We start from the raw sequence: 21,114 nt of genomic DNA on the forward strand, positions 1-21,114 counted from the left end.
AGGGAGGCGTTGCTTCTTCTAAACTCAGTGGCTTCTTTAAAAAAATTTTTAAAAATTAGTTTTATTTTACATGTTTGGGTGTTCTGCCTTCATGTATGTTTGTATACCATACGCATGCCTGGTGTCTACATTGGATTCTTTGGAACTGAAGTCACAGATGATTGTGACCCACCATGTGGGTGCTAGGACTCAAACTTGGGTCTTCTAGAAGAGCAATATCTTCATCCCCAAAATGTGTATTTGGTAACACTAGCTTATTTTTTTGTTGTTTGTGTTTTGAGACAGGGTCTCACTACGTAGCCCTAGCCGTCTTTGAACTCCCTATGTAGCCTGGCTATTCTTGAACTCACAGAGATCAGCCTATCTACCCAGGGCAGGGATTAATATGTGTGCCACCAGACCTGGCAGCTCGGTGACCTCTTAAACATCCCTTCACCTCTCAACATTTTTATTTGGGGAGCTACACTTCAACATGATTTTAGAGGGCACATGCCATCTTCAAAGCTCGGCACCCACCCTATTTCCTCATTTTGAGAAGTTATCCAAGTGTCTCCCGTCTCTTCCGGTGCTTCGCCTATTCAGTAACACGGTATCCCTTTCTCTGGTGCACATAACAATTTGTGAGGCTTTAAAGGGATACAGATTTTCAGGTTGCGCCTCAAGCACACTGAGTCTGAGGCCTAGCTCCAGCAGTAGCAGAGCCTTCCTGGGGGTTCAGCTCCGACAGGTAGATTGGTGCTCAAGCTCCAAATCTGCCTCTTCCTAGATGTCTCCATGAAGAAATCATTTAGGCTCCATGCTCTTCCCTACAGAGAGGAGGAGCAGGGCCCTGTCCTGGAACTCTGTGACTGCATGAGAACACACACTGGTGATTCAGCCTGACTCAAACACTACACAACAGATACACACTCCAAACACTTCACAGAATCCCTTAATAGGTTCAGCTTTGGTGTGTCTGCATATCAATTATCTTTTTAAGTAAAATAAAGTAAAGGAAGACTATATTAAAACATTTCACATAGTCCTTCTTGTTTTGTAGTAACTTTAATCTCTAGCTTCTTGGATCCTATATGCATTTACTATTTATTTACTTATTTAAAAATAATGTTTGTATTTTTCAACTTTGAGGGTCAGTATGTTCATAGAATACTGAAAAATCATAAGAAGCAAAGCACTAGAAAACTGCATAACTACCAGAAATTTTGATATTCCTTATATATGTGTATATATATATATATATATATATATATATCACAATATACTACATTTTTACATAACTGAGCTCATGTAATATGTATCTCATTTCCCATTTGTCATGAATATTTACTAATATACAAGTCCTAAAGCCTTGAGCATTTTTATAACCAAGCATATAATACCAATGAAATTGAAGGTATATTTTATTACCTTTCATGAAAACAAAACAAAACAAAATCTTCAAATCCAAAGACCATTAGGCCTCTGGAGATACACTCTGGCAGACCGAGAGCCACATACTCTGTTCTTGTAATGCCTGATTTAAAACAAGGTGCATGGCATTGGGGTGGAAATTTTTTAGACGCTTTAGTATCAGATTTGCATAATATTTTATGTCATAATATTTTTATAAGCAGGGTTTTCATTTAGTTGTTTAATGTTGTATTCCTATTCTAAGCCAACAGAAAGGCACCATGTGTCAGTGGTTCTAATCACAGTGTAGATATGAATGCATCTCTACTTTCTAACAACCTAGTGATCATTGATAACACTGCTCAGAGGTGGTTTAGCAGGTGCCACATCCCGGATGTTTCTTTTCTCTTAATTTTCACAAAAAGATTTGCTAATTGTTTAATTCCCTAGTTCCACTTTTATCACACATTATTATCTGTAAACACCTTAAAGCTTGGGGTTGTGAAATAAGGACTGATAAACACAGGCACGTTACCAAAACAAATTATGTCTATAGAAGTAGGCTATTACTTGAAAGTGTCCGTAGGTGTGAAGACACTAGTTTCCCTGCCTTCCCTCTCCCTTCTCCCTGTACTCAGTGTGAAAGTGCAGAACTGGGGTAGCTTAGTAGTGGTCACTACCAGAAGACAAGCCTTCCTGACTTAACAAAAGGACAGGCATGAGCCAGTCATGTACTACCATGTCTCATTGTTGAGGACCTGTTTGTGCTTTGCCGAGACACCACCACTTAGTGCCCTCAGATAGTCTGAATTTCTCTAACAAAAAACACATGGAACCTTTCCTTTTCCATTCCCTCCTCCTCCTGTACCGCCCAGTGACCCAACAGTATGCAAAGAGGTGAAACCTAACAGTTCCGTTTGAACTGACTTAGAAAATGCTTAAAGTGGGGGCCAAGGAGATGGTTTAGTTGGGCAAGTGTTGGCCATACAAGCATGAGAACTTCAGTTCAGATCCCCAGCACTTGTGCAAAAGCTAGTTTGGCCTCTGTAACTCCACGCTGGGTTAGGGGGTGGAGACAGGCAGATCCCTGGGGCATACCATCCAGTCAGTGTAACCATGGAATCAGTGAGTTCCAGGTTCGTCAAGAGACCATGTCTCAAAAATAAGGTAGTGAGCTAGAGAGGTGATGGCCCAGTGATTGTACAGCTTACTGGTCTTGCTGAATACCTGGCTTCAGTTTCTAGCACCAATACGGTAGTTTACAGCCATCTGTAACTCCAGCTCCAGGGGAGTCTGACACCCTCTTCTGGCCTCTTTAGGCACCAGGCACACATGTGGTGCACATACACACATGTAGACAACACTCATAAAATAAATAAATCCTAAAAAAAAAAAAAAAAAGAAAAGAAAAGGCGTGGTGGCGCACGCCTTTAATCCCAGCACTCAGGAAGCAGAAGCATGTGGGTCTCTGTGAGTTCGAGGCCAGACTGGTCTACAGAGCTAGTTCCAGGACAGCTAGGGCTATTACACAGATAAACCCTGTCTTCCCTGTCTTGAAAACCCCAAAAGCAAAACAAAGCAAACAAACAAAAAACAAGGCAGAGAGTAATGGATCCAGACACCCACTGTGAGCCCAGACAGCTGTTCCTCCATTGGTTGCTTGTGTCAGGTGTTTGGGCCTAAGGAGCTGAGACACCATCCTGGAGTACTTTCTTCAGATCCCTGCAGGACCAGCCGGCCCCACCAGAGACCATCAGCTCTGTGTGCTCGCCACATTGTACCAGTCAAATAAGGTGTCTGCGACCAGCACACAGAAGGAGAACAAGCCTACTTCTTCCTCATAAAAGTTCTTCAAGTGAGTAAAGAAAGCAATTGTGCCAATCTCAGCTCTCCTCAGACCCATAGTTTCTCCATGGCACCTTTTCCAGTCAGGTTGGCTCCTACAACCTTCTGTTGGAGGCCTGTTTTCGCCCTCTACCGTCCTCTCCCGTCCTCTGAACTTCAGTGTCTGTTTAAGGTTACAGTGAAGTACTGTGAGTGTGGATCCCTTAGACCAGACCCTGCCCTCTGGTAGACATCAGTCCTTCAGTGCGGGCTGGGACTGGATTCGCGTTTCAGACATCCTCATCTTGTCTTCACTCCCATTGAAGTTACCATTGAGTAAAACCGCGAGTCATCTCTCACAAATCCTTATCGCTCCCACAGCAGCACAGTGCAGAGGAGACTTCTGTCTGCTCCTGACGATTTCATCTCTCTCGACTTGCTGTCTTCTGCAGCTACAGTTGTCAAAGGATAAGAAATGTATTCTTATCAGATTGTGATTCAATGGAGGCCAAGAACATACACACGGAGTGAAGTAAAAGCTCCAGGATGCTCAGGCAGCTGAGTGCATTATCAGTCATAACGACACTTGGCATGTCCTTGGCTTGCTTTTAGAGACGTGTAGGGGCACATGTTGCATGTTCACCTACCTCAGGTCCCCTTCAGACTTCATGAATTCCCATTTCTTAGAGCGATGCCTAGAAATGTGCATTTAAGTAAACACTGCAGAACCGTGATGCACATTAAGTTTTGACAATTGTTATAGTAAGTATTGAAGAACTGAGTCCACAGATGTGACCAAAGTCACATAGTGTGAATTAAGAAGTGATTTCTTTGGTAGCCCAGGCTGGCCTTAAACTTACTTGTTTAGCCCAGGTTGGCCTTAAAATCACAACAATCTTTAGTCTCCCGAGTGCTGGGGTTACAGACATGTAACACATGTCTGGCTTAAGGCTGTGATTTCTGATTTCTGAGAGTGGTTAGAGGTTCCAGGGGAAGGAAAAGAAGCCTAGAGTTGTCTGCTCGAGCAGACGGTGTGTTTTGGCTGAAGCGGATGTCCTGCAGAGCAACCAGAGCGCTAAGGCCGAGGAACAGAGGAAAGAGAAGGGCCAACTACAGACTGCTGAAACCCTAAAGCACCCGATGCCAGATGGCAGCAAGGCAGGACCTGCTAGAGAGGAGCATGATCTTTGTCATCAAGAATTCGTGAAATACCAGGCAACACCCTAGGAGGGAGTGTAGAGGGTGGGGGTGTCAGCAAAGATTAGTTGGGAAGGGTTGCTCCACACATCCCATCTCTCATTCTAGGCTATCTGATGAGAAGATCTATACTGAATTTCAGTTGACTAATTTGGATATAGACCAGTCAGATGGTAGACAGCTAACACAGCTGCTTGGTGCCCAGGGCATGCATGGGTCTTTCTCGCCTGCTCAGAGGAGAGCTCAGTGCGCGCTTGCAGCAGCACATTCTCCTAGGCTAACTGCTGTGCAGAGAACGGGATCTGTACTTGAGTGGTCTTCGTCTTCAATGTCTCCTGAAGGATTTGGAGAGTCTGCAGATGAAGGGGTGCAGAGGGTGGCCTACCTTCTGTGCTGATCAGCACTCTTAGAAGTTGACGAAAGTCGTGCTCCAAGTCCTTCCTGTGTGGCTAGAAAAACAAAAGCTGGCACCGCAGAGACGGTCAGTGTTTAGAGCATGTGCCCGAGTGTGGGTTCCAGCACTTGTTCTGCAGCACACAGTGGCCTGTAACTCCAGCTTCCAGGAGCTAATGCCCCTTCTCACCTGCACCTCCCCAGTCCTGCACTCGTGTGTACATAGCAACACACACCAAAGTCAGTCTTGCTGGGCAGTAGTGATGCACACCTTTACTCTCAGCACTTGGGACACAGAGACAGGTGGATCTCTGAGTTCCAGGCCAGCATGGTCTACATAATGATTTCCAGGTCTACCTAGATAGATCCTGTATCAAAATAAATAAATAATATAAATAAGTAAACCTTTTAAAAACCCTGTTTTTTAACATAATCACCCTGTACTCTGGAAAGAGAAAGTCAAACAGAACTATATTTGTTAGTTCCAACTCATACTTTTTTTTCTTTTTTTCTTTTACTTTTTAAAGTCGCAGAAGCTAAAATTATAAAAACATAGAGAGATCAAATATTAATAATAGCTGGCACTGTACTTTGTACAAGTCCATGCACTTTTTAGTGTTAAACATTCAGACCTGGTTTGCACACCTGCTTAGAGAAGCTTGCAAGACTTGTGATGATGCCCTGACTTGCACCGGTCTCGACAGACTCCTCCTTGGCAAGCGCCGTTGTCTGTGTTTGAGCTGGAAGCCACTTGGGATTCCCCTTTAAATATCACTAATCATTCATATCCTGCCCCCACCCCTGAAATGAATTAGGCACTCCTATCCCAATGCTAATTTGATAGAGATCATTTCTAATTTATTGACATCCTGACAGTGAGTTTCCCCCTTTTAATACCTGTGATTTTTCTGACAGTTTTTCCTTGATGCAGTTGGCCTCTGGTGACATCTAGTAAAAAAAAAAAGGTTATTTAACTCACATTGACATGTCTCATTTTGGACGTATTTTTAAAGATTATAAACAGCAAACACTACTGTTTTTTTCCTTGGGTTACAGAACTAAGGTTATGTTCTTTTTATTATGCTATTTTAGGAAATGATAATGAACTTATTAGGTGTCCTGTAAATACTTTTGTGCATTATCTTCATCAGTGGGACCAGAAATGCCTGTCATTGTGGTGAAGCCCTGTTCTGTGTAGAATTTTAGGCCAGAAATCCTATCATGCTGTCTGTAATGTACACCTTAGCATCTCTTGAAGTTTGCTCCATCAGAATTTTTACAGGCATGCTAACATCTGGGTCTAAGTGTGCACCCTGATTTTGTCTGTTGTTGAAGGATTGTTGACTTAGCTAGGAGACTAGTATTTAGAAGGGGGAAACAATGTGTTACTGGTTTCCCTCACACTAATGGGAAGGATGTGCTGTGCTAGTCTAGACTGCAATGATACACTTTTGGGCAAACCCTGAGAAATCGTTCATGTGGTTCTCAGTAGAATCAGGTCCTGTCAGGTGAGCTCAAGCAGAGCAAAGAATATGCCCCTTAAAAGCCAACATTACCTTTCTAATACTGGTAAAGACTTTAAGAGGGGTTGCAGTTGGGGAAATGAAGAGAACTTTGGAAAAGAAGCCTATCAAAGATACTGGGAGAAAAGATAGAGGGACATACACCAGTGGAACTGATCATCGCCGTGGCGTGGCCTTTATGGAGGAGCTACATGCTGATGCTATGTGAGCTTAGGAATTTGAGAAGTTGGTGGACTGAGCCTGCTTGAGGTCCAGAGAAGCAAGGGAATTGATTCCGATAGTCCAGCTAGAAGAACAACTAGCACTGTGGGGAATCCTGACTTCACTGAACCGCTAGGACCGTCCTTGTAGAAATGTTATGGTGTAGTGTATGTCTGCTGTGTTCATCTGGAGCTTGAGTTTCATCAACGCAACAAACACTATAACTCTCAGCACTCCAGGACAGTAGTTGTGCTAGGGAAAGTTTTAAGGTGCAAGATGGCCACCTTGTCATGCTCAGAAGTCATGAGCCGTAAGCAAAATAGTCAATTATTTTAAGCTTTATGGTTGCATCTAATGTGATCTAATTCTTTTTTAATTTATTTATTATGTATACAGTGTTCTGTCTGCGTGTTTTTTAAATTTTTTTTTGTTTATTTTATTGAGCTATACATTTTTCTCTGCTCCTGTCAGCACACTAGAGGAGGCCACCAGATCTCATTACAGATGGTTGTGAGTCACCATGTGGTTGCTGGGAATTGAACTCAGGACCTCTGGAAGAACAGCTGATACTCATAACCTCTGAGCCATCTCTCCAGCCTGTGATCTAATTCTTAAGTAGCAGTTGAAGGTCTGGTTCTATTTCATTCTTCATCCATAGCCAGATGATTAAAAATGAGCTAATATTATTTAGCAGCAAATATCTAGACATGTCACTATGTGTCAGCAGTTGCTTTCCATGTATTAGGCTTGATTATCACAGTGGCTTTCAGGTACTTATTTCCACCTCGTAAGTGGAAAACCAGGATTTTAATCTAGACAGCAGATTCCAGCATCTCTACTGTATGTGCGTGCATTTGTGTATGTGTCTGTTTACGTGGTGCACATGTCCAAATGTGTGTGGAGGCCGGAGGTTAGCATTAGGTGTCTTTCTCAGTTACAGAACCTCTTCCCCTCCCCACTTTTACTTTTTCATTTACTGTAGATGGAGCAGCGGGGCTGCATCCCATCACCCAGCTAGCTTTACACCCGAAATAATTACACGGAAACTGTATTCTTTTAAACACTGCCTGGCCCATTTGTTTCAGCCTCTTATTGGTTGATTCTCACATCTTCCTTTAACCCATATTTAGTAATCTGTGTAGCACCACGAGGTGGTCCCTTACCAGGAGAGATCTTAACCTGCGTCTATCTCGGAGAGGAGAAGCATGGCTACTGCCTGAAGCGTCTGCCTCACTCTCTCCCAGAATTCTGTTCTGTCTACTCCGCCTACCTAATTTTCTGTCCTCTTAAAGGGCCAAGGCCGTTTCTTTATTAATCAATGAAAGTAACACATAGACACTCTTCCATCAATTTACTTTTGAGATTATAATATAATTACATAATTTCTCCCTTTTCTAGAACTAAGTTTAACACAAAAGACTGCCTTTATTCTGAGATTACTTCTGTCATTCCTTTTGATACTAAATATGTTTTCTTATATGAAACAATGGTCATATCTCTTATTTGTTTGCTTGTTTTTGAGGCTGTGTCTCACTGTGTCATCTCGGCTGTCCTGGAACGCATATTATAGATCAAGCTAGTCTTTAAACCATAAAGATCCACCTCCTCTGCTTCCTGAGTCCTGGGATTAAAGGCATACATCTTTTTTTTTTTTTAAAGAAAAGATCTTCACCTAAGAAAATGAAAAACAAACAAAAAAAACCCTAACCAACACAATTACAACATTTCTCCCCAATCTGGAAGGGGTTGCTTTTCTTGTTTATGAGGAGTCGTTTTGTGGGTATGTTTTTTAAATTGTTATTATATTTATTTATTGTTTGTGTTTATGTGTGCGTGCATGGGCACATACCATAGTTCACATGTGTAGGTCAGAGAATAACTTTCAAAGAAGTTGGTTCTCTCCGTCTACCATGAGGGCTCCAAGGGTCCTGCTCAAGTCTTCAGCTTGCTGGCGAGCATCTTCACTCCCTGAGCCATTGCAGCAACCTGCCCTGGAACTCTCCATCCTTCTGCCTCCACCTTCTGAGCACTGAGTTGACAAGTGTGCACCTCCACAACTGGTCCTTACCTGTTTTAAAGCATATTTGGCTTCATTTTCTAGTTTGGGAAGTCCAAGTCTAAGAACTGGTTAGAAACTCAATGCATAGTAATTTTTAATGTTCATCTCCACATGATATGTTTCCTATTTAGTCCAAACAACCTTCAGTCTTTCTTGCACCTTACCACAAATCATACCCTCAGTCTTCTTGACAGGTATCTATTGAGGCGCATACTTAAGATGTAGCTTTGTGTTTCAGATTGTAGGAAATGTCTGGAAATGCTTTATTCTAAAGGATCTCTACTGAGCTGCCAATCAGTTTCCAACCATCTTCCTCCTAGACAGTCTCCCAGTGTCTCATCACCTAAACCATTGTTAATGCAGTCTATGATCATTTGCTGGGTGGTGCTTTGAAAATGGCCCCAAAGACCCACGAGGAGTGGCCTATTGGGAGGTGTGGCCTTGTTGGAGGAAGTATGTCACTGGGTGTGGGCTTTGAAGTTTCAAATGCTCAAGGTAGGTCCAGTATCTCTTCCTGCTGCCTATGGATCCAGATGTAGAACTCTAGGCTCCTTCTCCAGCACCATGTCTGTCTGTATGCTTCCCACCATGATAATAATGTACTAAACCTCTGAACTGTAAGCCAGTTCCAATGAAACATTTTCCTGTGTAAGAGTTACCATGCAAAAACAAAAAAGGGAAACAGCCAGGCAGTGGTGGTGTATGCCTTTAATCCCAGCACTGGGGAGGCAGAGGCAGGCTGATCTCTGTGGGTTTGAGGTCAGCCCGGTCTACAGAGCGAGTTCCAGGACAGCCAGGGCTACACAGAGAAACCCTGTCTTGAAAAAACAAGTAAACAAAACAACAACAAAAAAGAGTTGCTATGGTCACGGTGTCTTTTCAGCAATAGAAACCTAAGACACTCTGTTTGGTATCTTGTGTTATTTGTATCTTTGTAATTGCTAGTGCATGTTGAATCAGTGAAAGGCAGGACGGTTGTCACTAGTGTTCAGATAACAAAGTGAGCATGAAGGTAGCCGTCCTAGAGCTGAGCAAGCAGGGGAGCCCGGCAAAGCTGTCTGTATCACTCGTTCCTAAGTGTAGTCTCACTGTGTGTTTGAGTCATCTGTATTGTTGGCAACTTTACCACCCTTGTTATATTGTTTTGTCCATTAACCTCTACTCTTGCTCCGTCTCACTCACTTTGATTATACCAAAGACTTTGCATCACCAGTAACGACTTCAGATTTGAACTTCCTGCCATCTTCCTTTTTAATTTTGTTTTCCCTCCCCTTAGTTCTAGTATACACTCATGCACGCACACACACACATGCACGCATACACACACCATCCCAACACCAGTAAATTAGATTCCACTGGAGCCTCAGTTAGTCCATTCTGAAAGATCCACATCTCAAGTGGTCCCTGAGTGTTTCTTTCCTGTGTCTCATCCAGACAACTCACTGTCCTGTTCGCTGAGATGACTGGGTCTTTTCTACCTTCCTCCCACCTTCTATCTTCATGGGTAACCTAGAATCTTTAGAATTTTATTTCATGGAAAACACAGAAGCTTACAGGAGAGAATTTCCTTGTCTGCTGTGGTATGTGTCATCTGTAAGTGACAGAACTGACATCCGTGCTTTATTTACTCCGATAGTCAGCTAGAATCCAAGGCCTGGAAGGGTAGCTGAGCGGTAGAGTGCAGGCCCTGGATTGCTCTTCACCACTGAAATGTAGACACATGTAACATAAATGTAAATAATGTTATAAACATAAGCGCTTACTTCTATCAGAGAATAAGGGAAGTGACTTGGAGACAAAGGCTAAAACCTCAAACTTGATGGAGATTAAAAAAATGTTGAAACTCAGCACAAGAGTTTATCTTTTCCTGTTATTTTCAGACAGGGCCTCTCCATATAGCCCTGGCTGTCCTGGAACACACTATGTAGACCAGGATGGCCTCGAACTCATAGAGATCCGCCATTTGCCCCTGCGTCTAGAGTGCTGGCCATTAAGAGAGTGTACCACTAAGCCTGGCTTGTCTCACACCTTTGACTGGAAAGTTAGGCAACAGAACTGAGTCTAAAATATCTTGACTTTAAGTGAACGCAGTGCTGTTATTTACCCCATGTTGCCAATCTGTGAGACTTGGATCATGTCAGGAAGGAAAGGAAGGGTGGCTAGAACAAAAAGGCTGAGATTCTCATGTCAGCTTAGGTAAAGTTTGTATTTATGGAACCAAGAATCGACACCTTACCTGACACTCTAAGTTGCCTATGTAGTTATGTACGGCATAGAGGCTAGTCCTCCTTGACCCGAATCTCATGCTGGGCCCACTTCTTTAAGGCTGTCCGTCTTCTCAGGCTCCTTTCTCTCATCCCCACTTCTTCCAGTTTCCTTTGTTTTGCTTTTCACCAAAACCTTTCTATGTTGCCCAGAACCCTTAGCTCCGATGGCTTGGCACACTTCAGATTCCTACAGTTAGCAGACTCCAGGAGGCATGGCCTTGGCTTCCTTCCTCTTTCCAATTCCTTGACTGCTCTTGAAAGGAGAGCCATCCTGATAAGTTTTTGTCTCCCTCAATCCTATCTCTTGAGAGTTCTTGGAAGTGAACTTGGTGCCTGCCTAAACTGCTTAGGTGCTTTGACCCCAAGTGTTCTGGCCCTGATAGAGGACTGTGGCCCAGGTCAGCATGAGCTTCCTGGGTGTGTGTGTGTGTGTGTGTGTGTGTGTGTGTGTGTTGTGTGTGTGCGTACTTGTGTCACAGCTCTCATGTCAGAGGACAACTTGTGGAATATAGTTCTTTTCTTCCACCATGTGGGTCCTAGAAATTGAACTCAGAAATCATGCCTCGAGGCTTGGTTGTAGGTGCCATCTCACCAGCCCCGTCATTCCTTTCCACTCCTTGTCCAGATTGTTCAGTAGCGTTCAGAGGGCTTTCTTTACTTTCCCCTCCCTCTCTCCCTTCCTCCCTCCCTCCCTCCCTTCCTCCCTCCCTCCCTCCCTCCCTCCCTCCCTCCCTCCCTCCCTCCCTCCTCATCTATGATGTGGCATGGATGTGGGGTATGCATGTGCCATGACAAAGCACACATGTGGAAATCTGAGGACAACTTTCTGGAGTCGGTTCTCTTCTTCCATTGTGTGGGTTCTGGGGCTTGAATTTATGTCATCAGGTTTGGCAGCAGGTGCCTTTACCCTCTGAGCCATCTTGTTGACTCCTCTATATTGTTTGTCCGTCCTCCCTCCCTCCCTCCCTTCCTCCCTCCCTCCCTCCCTCCCTCCCTCCCTCCCTTCCTTCCTGTCTTTTTTTACTTTTTCTTTTTTGTTTTTGTTTGTTTGTTTGTTTTTCAAGACAGACCTCTGTATAGACCAGACTGGCCTGGAACTCACAGAGCTCCATCTGCCTCTGCCTCTCAAATGCTGAGATGAAAGGCATGCACCACCACCACCTTGCTTTTGTTTGTGTTTCTAATGCCACAGGTCAAATCCAGATTCTTGCAAGTGCTTGGCAAATGCTTTAAATGAGCCATGTTCCTCGGAGCCTTTCATTTAGTCTCCATGGCTGTTTAGGAATCGCCTCAGTTGTGTGGAGATGCATGTGAGCATTCCTAGGGAGGTCCATTAGACTGTTCATGGGAAAGAAAAGAGGAATTGGCTGAGCATGAAGTTGTATGCCTGTAATTCTCCGACATGGGAGATCTGGGCAAGAGGATTGGGAGTTTAAGCCCCCCCTTGAGCTGTATGAGAACCTGTCCCAAAGAAAGAAACAAGAGCAACACAAACACACACACACACACACACACACACAGAGTGGATGGGAGAGGAATGGAATGAGAACGAATGAGAGAATATTTCATTTCCACCAGTTTTTTTTCCTTTTATTTCTTATCTTTTATATTTAATTTACTGGTCCAGGGTACTGATCATGCGGGATCTATACATCATTAAGCGGGGGGGGGGGGGGGGGGGGGTAAAAAGTGGCAGCAGATAGTTCTACAGCCTGGGATCCGACCGAGGGCCTCCAAAATTAGAGCCAGAAAATGCTCAGGAGAAAGCTGGGCATCAGCAGTGGAGTGGGCTTCCTCCTGAGGCCTTCAGGTCCCCAGTCCCAGAGACCTTGGAGTGATATGACAGTTCAGCTAGCAAAAATCCAGCCAATTAGTGACTCGGTCTCTGCAGAGAAAGGCTGAGTTAGCCTTCAGCAACCCTTCCATCCTCTGCGAGTTCAAAACTCGACTCAGTCTCTGCAGAAAAAGGCTGAGTTACCCTTCAGCGACTCTTCCATCCTCTGCAAATTTAAACTCATGGATTGAGTTGGCGAGGAGGCTCAGTGGCTAAGGGTGATTGCTGTCAAGCACAATAACTTGAGTTCAATCTCCAGATCCACACGATAAGAGGAGAGAATCAATTCCCTCTAATTGTCCTCTGGTCTCCATATTTTAACCATGGCATGCTTGTGCCCTCCCCAAATAAATAAATACATAAAATTTAACTCATTGGCATGGTGTGGAGGACGGCCTCAGAGCCTGCCAGTCTCTAGGCACCTCCAAAGGCTCTGACTGTAGCAGATCACTGCTGGCATCTATATCCACACCTCTGTGCCTGTGGCTCCCTTTAGTCTCTCTATTATTTCCTGTCCACCGCCCAAACATGACCCCTGCTCATCCTTCCAGGCCAGGTTCAGTATCCCTTTGTCCCTGTGTCCAGTCCTAATTTTCTCCTATCACCTGGGTGGAATCAGTCTTTCTTGGGTAGATGCCAAACATAGTTCATACATTTCACTGATACATTATGGTTTATTGGCTGTGGGCTTTCCTATTAAGCCAGGAATTCCATGCAGGTAGGGACTGCTTTTTGCATGTCTCTATCCCTCACACTTCCCTCGGTGCTTCTCAACAGGAGCTTAATAGACTTTTGTTGTATGGAATCAGTTTATATGACTCACTGGGAATTAGAGACCAGTGCTTGTTTAATAAGTCAGGACAGACTTTAATAATAGTAATAACAAGTCTCATTTCCACTGCTTATTCAAATAACTGATTCCTTTGTGGAGCTGGATTTTGAAAATCTTCTTGTCAGTGTGTATTTCTTTGATATGCTGGAAAGGACCCTGGGACTGGCACTGCCTGAAGCCGCTAAGATGCACACTGTTGGCGTCGCGCTGACTGTGTTGTCAAGGATCGCATAGAGTGCGCCTCACAAGCATGCATTTCAGCCTCTCCTCTTGGCTTTCATGGCAATATTTTGCGAACTATTTATAAGGTCCAAGTTAGTTTAGTTTAAATCACACTAAGCATTTTCCAAATACAAAATGGAATTGCAAAGTTTCAATTCTAGTATTCATGTACAGTTTGTTTTGCCAATCTGCAAAGGCTTGGTCACCTCAAATAGGTTTCATTTATTTATTCTTACATTCATTCATTCATTTTACTTTTACAGATTTAAATTAGTTCAATAGTGAGATCCATAAATTAAGGGCTTCAGATAATTTTGAAAAATGGTACTTTTCTCCCTCAGACTCTTTGGATTTCTAAGAAAAGGAATCAAGAATTTACTTATTTGGCCCATTTTTGAGTGTGTGCTACAGGTGATGCATAATGCTGGGTCAGTTGTGATTCAAGATCAATATAACAGTATTTTCCCTTAAACAACACAACACACCATCCCAGAGAGAAGGTATATAAACAAATGATTATAATTTGACCTCAGAGAAGAGAAAGGAAGACTCCTTTGAGAGCCACGGTTGAGGTTAAGAATGGCTGTGTCTGCTGGCCCGGGTCTGCAGACGAAGCAGAGAGCTGAAGCGGGGTTGTGATTGATAATCTCTTTTTTGAAATAAGCAAAGTGGGAATCTAGGTCATCTCTGAGAATTAGTGGCGTAAGGTGGCTCTCGAGAAGAACTGAATATTTCAATAATTCATAAGGAGAATTAGGAAAGAGATAAGAGAGACAAGTAAAGGATGCTGTGTGGTACGAGGAAGCCGCGAGAGCTGCGCTGAAATCGGATAGTGTGGGGGAGGAGGCTGTATCAGTCAGCATGGTGCTATAATTTGCTCTCGCTGTGCTCTGTGGCCATATTGTACTCAGGGCTCACAGGTTGGGGACAGCATAAGAAGCCATGGGGAGCCTTTCCCAGAAAGCGTGGCCTGTTCTAGACGGGGTCTCCTCAAGAGGAGGTTGACAGACTTGGAGAAAGTCAAGACGAGATGAGAATAGGCCTGCACTCTGTAGGTCCTCTGTAGGTCTCTGTAGGCCCTCGGCAAACTTTGCTCTTCCTCCTCTTCATGTTGGTCTATTTTTATGTGTATGTGTATGGGTTTTGCCTGCATGTATGTAGGAGCACCATGTTCATGCCTGAAGATGGCATAGTCCCCTGGAACTGGAGTTACAGACAGTTGTGAGCTGCTCTGAGGGCACAGGGAACTGAACCCAGATCCTCTGGAGGAGCAGCAAGTGCTCTTAACCACTGAGCCCTCACTGGGCTTCTTTCACTTCCGCCACCTGCCTATGGTCTGTGCACGTGACAGTCAGATGTTAACAGTTGGCTTAAACAGGACGATCAAGAGTCACTTTCCAAAGCTTAGTTGTCCTTGAGGCTTGAATGTGGGCTGTAATTGGTGGCGCCAGCTTCTAGGAGAAGAGCCAGGTTTGCCCCATAATGCAGTATGAACCTCTTGCTTGAGGGCTGGGCCAGAGGACAAAGACATTTTGCTTGCCATGGTTCTTGGGGTGGAGCTTTACTCTGATGAGAAAGGTTGTGGCACAAAGCCTTCATGAATCTCTGGTAAGTTCCCTTTCTGCCTACGAGCTTAACCGTGAGTAACAATTTCATGGTTTTCAAGAATTTTTAGTGGTGTCTTTTCTTGACATGAAGATGTTACATATGGATGTAACTGTCAACCCCAAAGATGTCCCTCCTCAGAGCCTAAAGCTTCTAGGGGTTAGTTGTATCATCTGATTTATTTTACTTCCTGTCAATGGTAGGTACCATTGTACTTTCCCCTGAAAGGTAGAATTTTTAAGGCTCTCGTTTCAGAAAAGGATAAGCCGTTTTCACAGGAACACACCATGTGTTTCACTTCCTGTGTTTTCACCTGTAGTTATGAGAACAGCACTGAAGTCCAATCATGAATTACCTCACCGAGTGTATTTCAGTGTAGCAGAAAGAAAACCTGTTCATCAGAAACCAGGACCAGAACAGTGAAACAGTGAAGGTTGGTGCTCCCAGGAGAGTAAAGAATCACAGGTCGTCTCCACCTTAAGAAACTGAGCAAACAGCCCTGTGGCGTCGGCCGGAGAGACTCAGGAGTCTAGCTCATCAATCAGTCTTGCAGTTTGGCTTATTAGTGACAAGTAATTGAATACTGTTTTTGAAGCTTCATTTTTATCTGGGTGTCCCTAAAAAGTCATCTACATTTGTTATTGGCCATTTGTTCGATGAAGCCGTATAGCCTTAGTCACATATGGTGCCACCCATCTAGACCTCAGGACTCTGTGCCCATCCGGCCCACCCAACACTCTTGCTTCTCCAAGTTTGTGCTGGCTGGCTGACCCATTATCTTGTGATGAGGATGTAGTTCCCATAGCCCACTGTTTTGTGATAGATATATTTTCCATTAGAATTTCTGCAAGGCAGACTTGCCTCCTGCTCTCAAAGGATAAAAAGATAATAATTCCTAGTTAGATGGTAAGTCAAAGAGACAGTTCCAGAGTAAAAGTGTTCATTCTAAGTCAAGTTAAAGAGTTTTCCAAAAATCAGTAACTGGCAGCTTCCTTTCCTCTTTCAAATCCTGTAGCGGTTAGGGCTGCTTTTTGGATTTTCTGTTCAAAAAAAATAGAAGAGGCTTGACCGATTACTCATGTCTGTCCTCAGCATACAGCTGTTGATGTATAGAAGTGACATGGGCATCCCGTCCTGAGATGCAGGTGCGTGTACGTGAAGAAGGCGGACCCTCCATTAGATGTCCTTGATGTCAGTAGCTGGCTAAGTCTGTCTCTTTTTCCTTCCTAGGTTGTAAACACGTTAAAGGCATCCTGTTATACGGACCCCCTGGTTGCGGTAAGACTCTCTTGGCTCGACAGATTGGCAAGATGCTGAATGCGAGAGAACCCAAGGTGGTTAATGGGCCAGAAATCCTTAACAAATACGTGGGAGAATCGGAGGCCAATATTCGTAAACTTTTTGCTGACGCTGAAGAGGAGCAAAGGAGGGTATGTGAGCTTAAGACTAACATACAGAAACTTAGTATGGCTTATGTGACGAGTGACACCCAGAGACACGGAGGTGGCCTGCCATCTGCACTTTGAAACAACTTGCAGGAAAACTTTAATGGGTACCAATAGTTCCATACAGTATTGCCCTAGAGCAGTGGTTCTCAACCTGTGGGTTGCGACCCCTTTGGGGCCAGATGACCTTTTCACAGGGGTCACATATCAGATATCCTGCATATCAGATATTTATATTACAGTTCACAGCTATAACAAAATTACAGTTATGATGAAGCAATGAAAGTAATTTTGTGGTTGAGCACCACTGGCCTTGAGGTTTTGTGGGGCTGACGTGACATGAAATGCCGTTACTCCCGTGTTCAGAAACAGATATATTTTCAAGTGATGCTTTTGGACCACACCGCTTCCAGACACTTGCGCTCCTTTGTCTTTTGGGAAAGGAGGAAAGTTAAGTCCATCAATAGACTTTAGGGTTTCTCCGTGTGTAAAGTCCCACACAAAGTAAATCCCTCCGTCACACTGAGTCAGCTCAGCTGTGGAGTGGCACCTGTCAGATTGTGGTGTCACCAGCTCTTCCCACCTGTAATGAGATGGAAGCATGCGCAGGGCATTCAGAGCCAAAGGGCTGCATTGAAATTGACTCAAGTTTAAAAACTCAAAAGCTGCATTTGGGTCTTAGGAAAAAAAGGTATTTAAAAACCAGACCTGAGTTTCTTAACTGTGACAGTTGTTTGATACGTTGCTTTGACTGCATCACAAGTTGCCCAGAGGTTTGGTTGTACATTCTGGGTGTGTTTCTGGTAAAGGTAACTTTGAACTGGTAGGCCAAGTAAAGCAGATTGTCCTTTCAATGTGAGCGGACGTCTTCTAAACAGAAACAAAGGACCTAGAAGCCACTGAACGACATTTTAAGGATGAGAGAAAAATCTTTTTTTTTTTTTTAATTTTAATAGAAGTTACTGAGCTGGGGGTATATTCAGTGGCGGAGCACTGTGTAAGGCCTAGCTTCATACTGCAAAAATAAATGAACGAGTCTCTCGTTCACTTTAGCACATGGATGATGTTGTGCCTCCTGTTATGAGGAGGCCAGGATGTTTCCTCTCTGTTGAGTTTTCTTTGCTGTATGTGGCCAACCATGGGGTTACGATGTCAGTGGAACTCTTGCCTCATCCGTCCACTTTAGACCATTAGAAACTTCGTGAGCTCAGGGGGAATAATTGCTAATGCTGTCATCTCAGAGACGAGACGGTGAAGTCGACAATGCATCTTAGAGTTAAGAGAAGGTCCAGTGGACTTTGTGGTTACTGAAAGATAAAGTGAAGTTTAATATATTCTTAAGAATACATGTTTGAGCCGGGCGGTGGTGGCGCACGCCTTTAATCCCAGCACTCGGGAGGCAGAGGCAGGCGGATCTCTGTGAGTTCGAGGCCAGGCTGGTCTACAAGAGCTAGTTCCAGGACAGGCTCTAAAAAAGCTGCAGAGAAACCCTGTCTCGAAAAACCAAAAAAAAAAAAAAAAAAAAAAAAAAAAAAAGAATACATGTTTGTTGTTTGTTTGTTCTTTGGAAATTTAGAAAAAAGAAAAAGCATGAGGTAGCCATCCCTATAAATAGTGTCGACTGCTAAAAAAAAATTACCTAAAAAGGTAACACTGAGCCAAATGGGCCCTGATAGTTTTACACTAAACAAAGATGAGTTGAACTGTAGTCTAGAGGAGCAGCTCATAAAATCGCACTGTGAGGCTCCATGTAGCGACATAGATGACTTGGATACTGTTTTTAAATGCACAGCTTAAATATGGCACTGCTAACGATAAAACTGCACTGGCCAAGAATTTCTAGGTAGATGCTGATCACACCCAGCCTCTTGTGGTATACCCAGCTAATGACCCCATGGAAGGGAAATGTCTACTGCAAATGCCTCCCCTCTGTGACTCTGGACAGTCCAGGCTGACAGAGATGAGTACTTCCATATAGGTCAACTCGATAAATTTAGAACAACCACTTTAGAAGTCTGTTGCCACGGGCTCAATAGCACTGGCCCTGTTTCTATGGGAAAGACTGCAACTGGTAAAAGCAGAGTCAGAAGCCGCTAAGTTGAAGAGGGCTGCATTATGGAAAGCTCAGTCCCTTGGTACACTGTTAATTGATGATCCAGCTCTGTGGATCTGTGAACCTGAGTCCTAACTTACTATAATAAGAACTTGTCTTAACCTAATACTCTGTAAAGCTTGACGCTATTGAACTGACTAGGTGGGGGAGAGGAACAGGTAGCAAGTCACAGGGTTAGTAAGGCACTGGAAAGGTCGGGATTGTACTGACTTGTGTTTAGGACAGATTGCTCCTGTGATCAGTTTGTCAGACAGCATCTTGTAGTCTTCAGCATCCTTCTTGACTAGGCGACATCAGGGTCAGACGGTGACAGAAGTTGTGATGCCACACAGCTCAGGGCATGTAGACCGGGACATGCCGACAGTGTAGCTCCTTTCTGTTCCTTGACATTAGGCAGACAAGCCTGGGCATAAATATCCTTTTATATTTCAGACAGGGTCTCACTGTGTAGCCCTGGCTGGCCTGGAACTCACCATGTAGACCAGGCTGGCCTCAAACTTAGAGATTCACCTGCCTCTTCTCCCATGCCCATCCAGGCTATGAAGGTCTTTTAAAAATGTGAAGTCCTACAGTTTTCAGTCACAAACAACCGTGTCCTGGTTTTGCACTGAGTTAATTATACTTCTGTGAAGAAGTGTGCTCTGGCAAAGCCAAGCTTGAAGATCCAGTTTTTCTGTGGGTGGAACAATGTCAAGTTTTTGGCATGTTTCTTTTTTTTTTTAAGAAGCAAAGTATCATTTGTCTAGACATCTATTCAATATATATCGAACTGAGAAATGAAATGTTTTAAGCTTAGTTTTAAAAATGTTTGTGGAAGGAGAATAATTTTGGTTTTAGTTTGGCTTCTGAGACAGGGTTTCTCTGTTTAACAGCCCTAGCTGTCCTGGAACTCACTCTGTAGACCACACTGACCTCAAACTCACAGAGATCCACCTACTTCTATATCCCGAGTGCAGGGATTAAAGGCGTGCGCTACCATACCTGGCTAATTTCTAAAACAGAATTTCTTCACTGAGCCTACAGCTGCCTTTGGCTAGGCTTGCTGGCTGACAGGCCCCCAAGGTCTCCCTGTGTGCCCATATTGTCTGGGGTTTCAGATGCACACCACTGGCCAGCTTCTACACAGGGACTGGGGTCTGAACTGAGGTCTCGCTCTCGTGCAGTGAGCACTCTGCCCACCCAGTCATCTCCCAGCCCTGTTCTTCATTTCAGTTTGCCTTTTGCTTTTTGGTTATAATTGCTGGAGGTTTTTCCTTCCATTGGCATGATTCTAATGTTCCTTTAGAAGTAATCATGATTCAAAATAGTATTTTAAAAGATTTATTTATTTTATTTGATGTGTATTTGTAAGTTCGTGCCTGTATGCATGTGTGCCATATATATGTCTGGTGCTCTCAGAACCAGAACAAGGCATTGGATCCCATAGAACTGGAGTTAACAGTTGTTTGTGAGATGCCACGTGTGTACTAAGAATCAAACCTAAGTCCTCTGCAAGAGCATACACATACGTATACACACATGTGCACACATACACACACATACACACCACACAGAAATCCCATTAGACAAAAATTACTATGTATTATAAAAATTTAAAGAGAAGAAAATGTAGGTTACCATCAGTTTATGTAATGGGATAAATTTTTAAAAAGTAACAAAGAACAATAAAAATAAAAACTGATATAGACTGTTGGTGGTAGTTTGAATGTATTTGGCTCCCAAAATCTCATAGTGAGTGGCACTATTAGGAGGTGTGGCTTTGTTGGAGTAGGTGTGGTCTTGTTGGAGGAAATGTGTCACTGTGGGGGTGGGCTTTGAGGTTCCCTATGCTCAGGATACTGCCCAGTGTGTCAGTCAACTTCCTGTTGCCTGCAAGATGTAGGACTCTCAGCAATTCCTCCAGCACCACATCTGCCTGCATGCCGCCATGCTCCCTGCCACCATGATAATGGACTGAGTCTCTGAAACTGTAAGCAAACCACCCAGTTAAATGTTGTTGTTGTTGTTGTTATTGTTGTTGTTGTTTTAATAAGAATTTGCCTGTGGTCATGGTGTCTCCTCACAGCAATAAAAACCTAACTAATACACTGTTTAGATACTAAAAACAGCGAGAACACTCACCTTCTACTTAGCAAAAAAGTATGCTGTGAATAACGTCAGACAACAAAGGGCAAAGTGAAATAAAATATTTATAAAATATGTTAATAGAC

At 43.6% G+C, this 21,114-nt stretch overlaps 1 protein-coding gene across 1 annotated transcript in view; it reads left to right on the forward strand.

Moving 5' to 3' along the window:
- The window catches only part of Nsf (N-ethylmaleimide sensitive factor, vesicle fusing ATPase), a 146,461-nt gene that overhangs the window by 68,025 nt on the left and 57,322 nt on the right, over positions 1-21,114 (forward strand). The window contains exon 9 of the mRNA XM_038327691.1: positions 16,577-16,776. Within this exon, the coding sequence (XP_038183619.1) occupies positions 16,577-16,776 (200 nt within the window). The remainder of the gene's footprint in view (positions 1-16,576; positions 16,777-21,114) is intronic.

The sequence above is a fragment of the Arvicola amphibius genome, chromosome 4, assembly GCF_903992535.2.
Source record: "Arvicola amphibius chromosome 4, mArvAmp1.2, whole genome shotgun sequence".
Classification (NCBI taxonomy): domain Eukaryota; kingdom Metazoa; phylum Chordata; class Mammalia; order Rodentia; family Cricetidae; genus Arvicola; species Arvicola amphibius.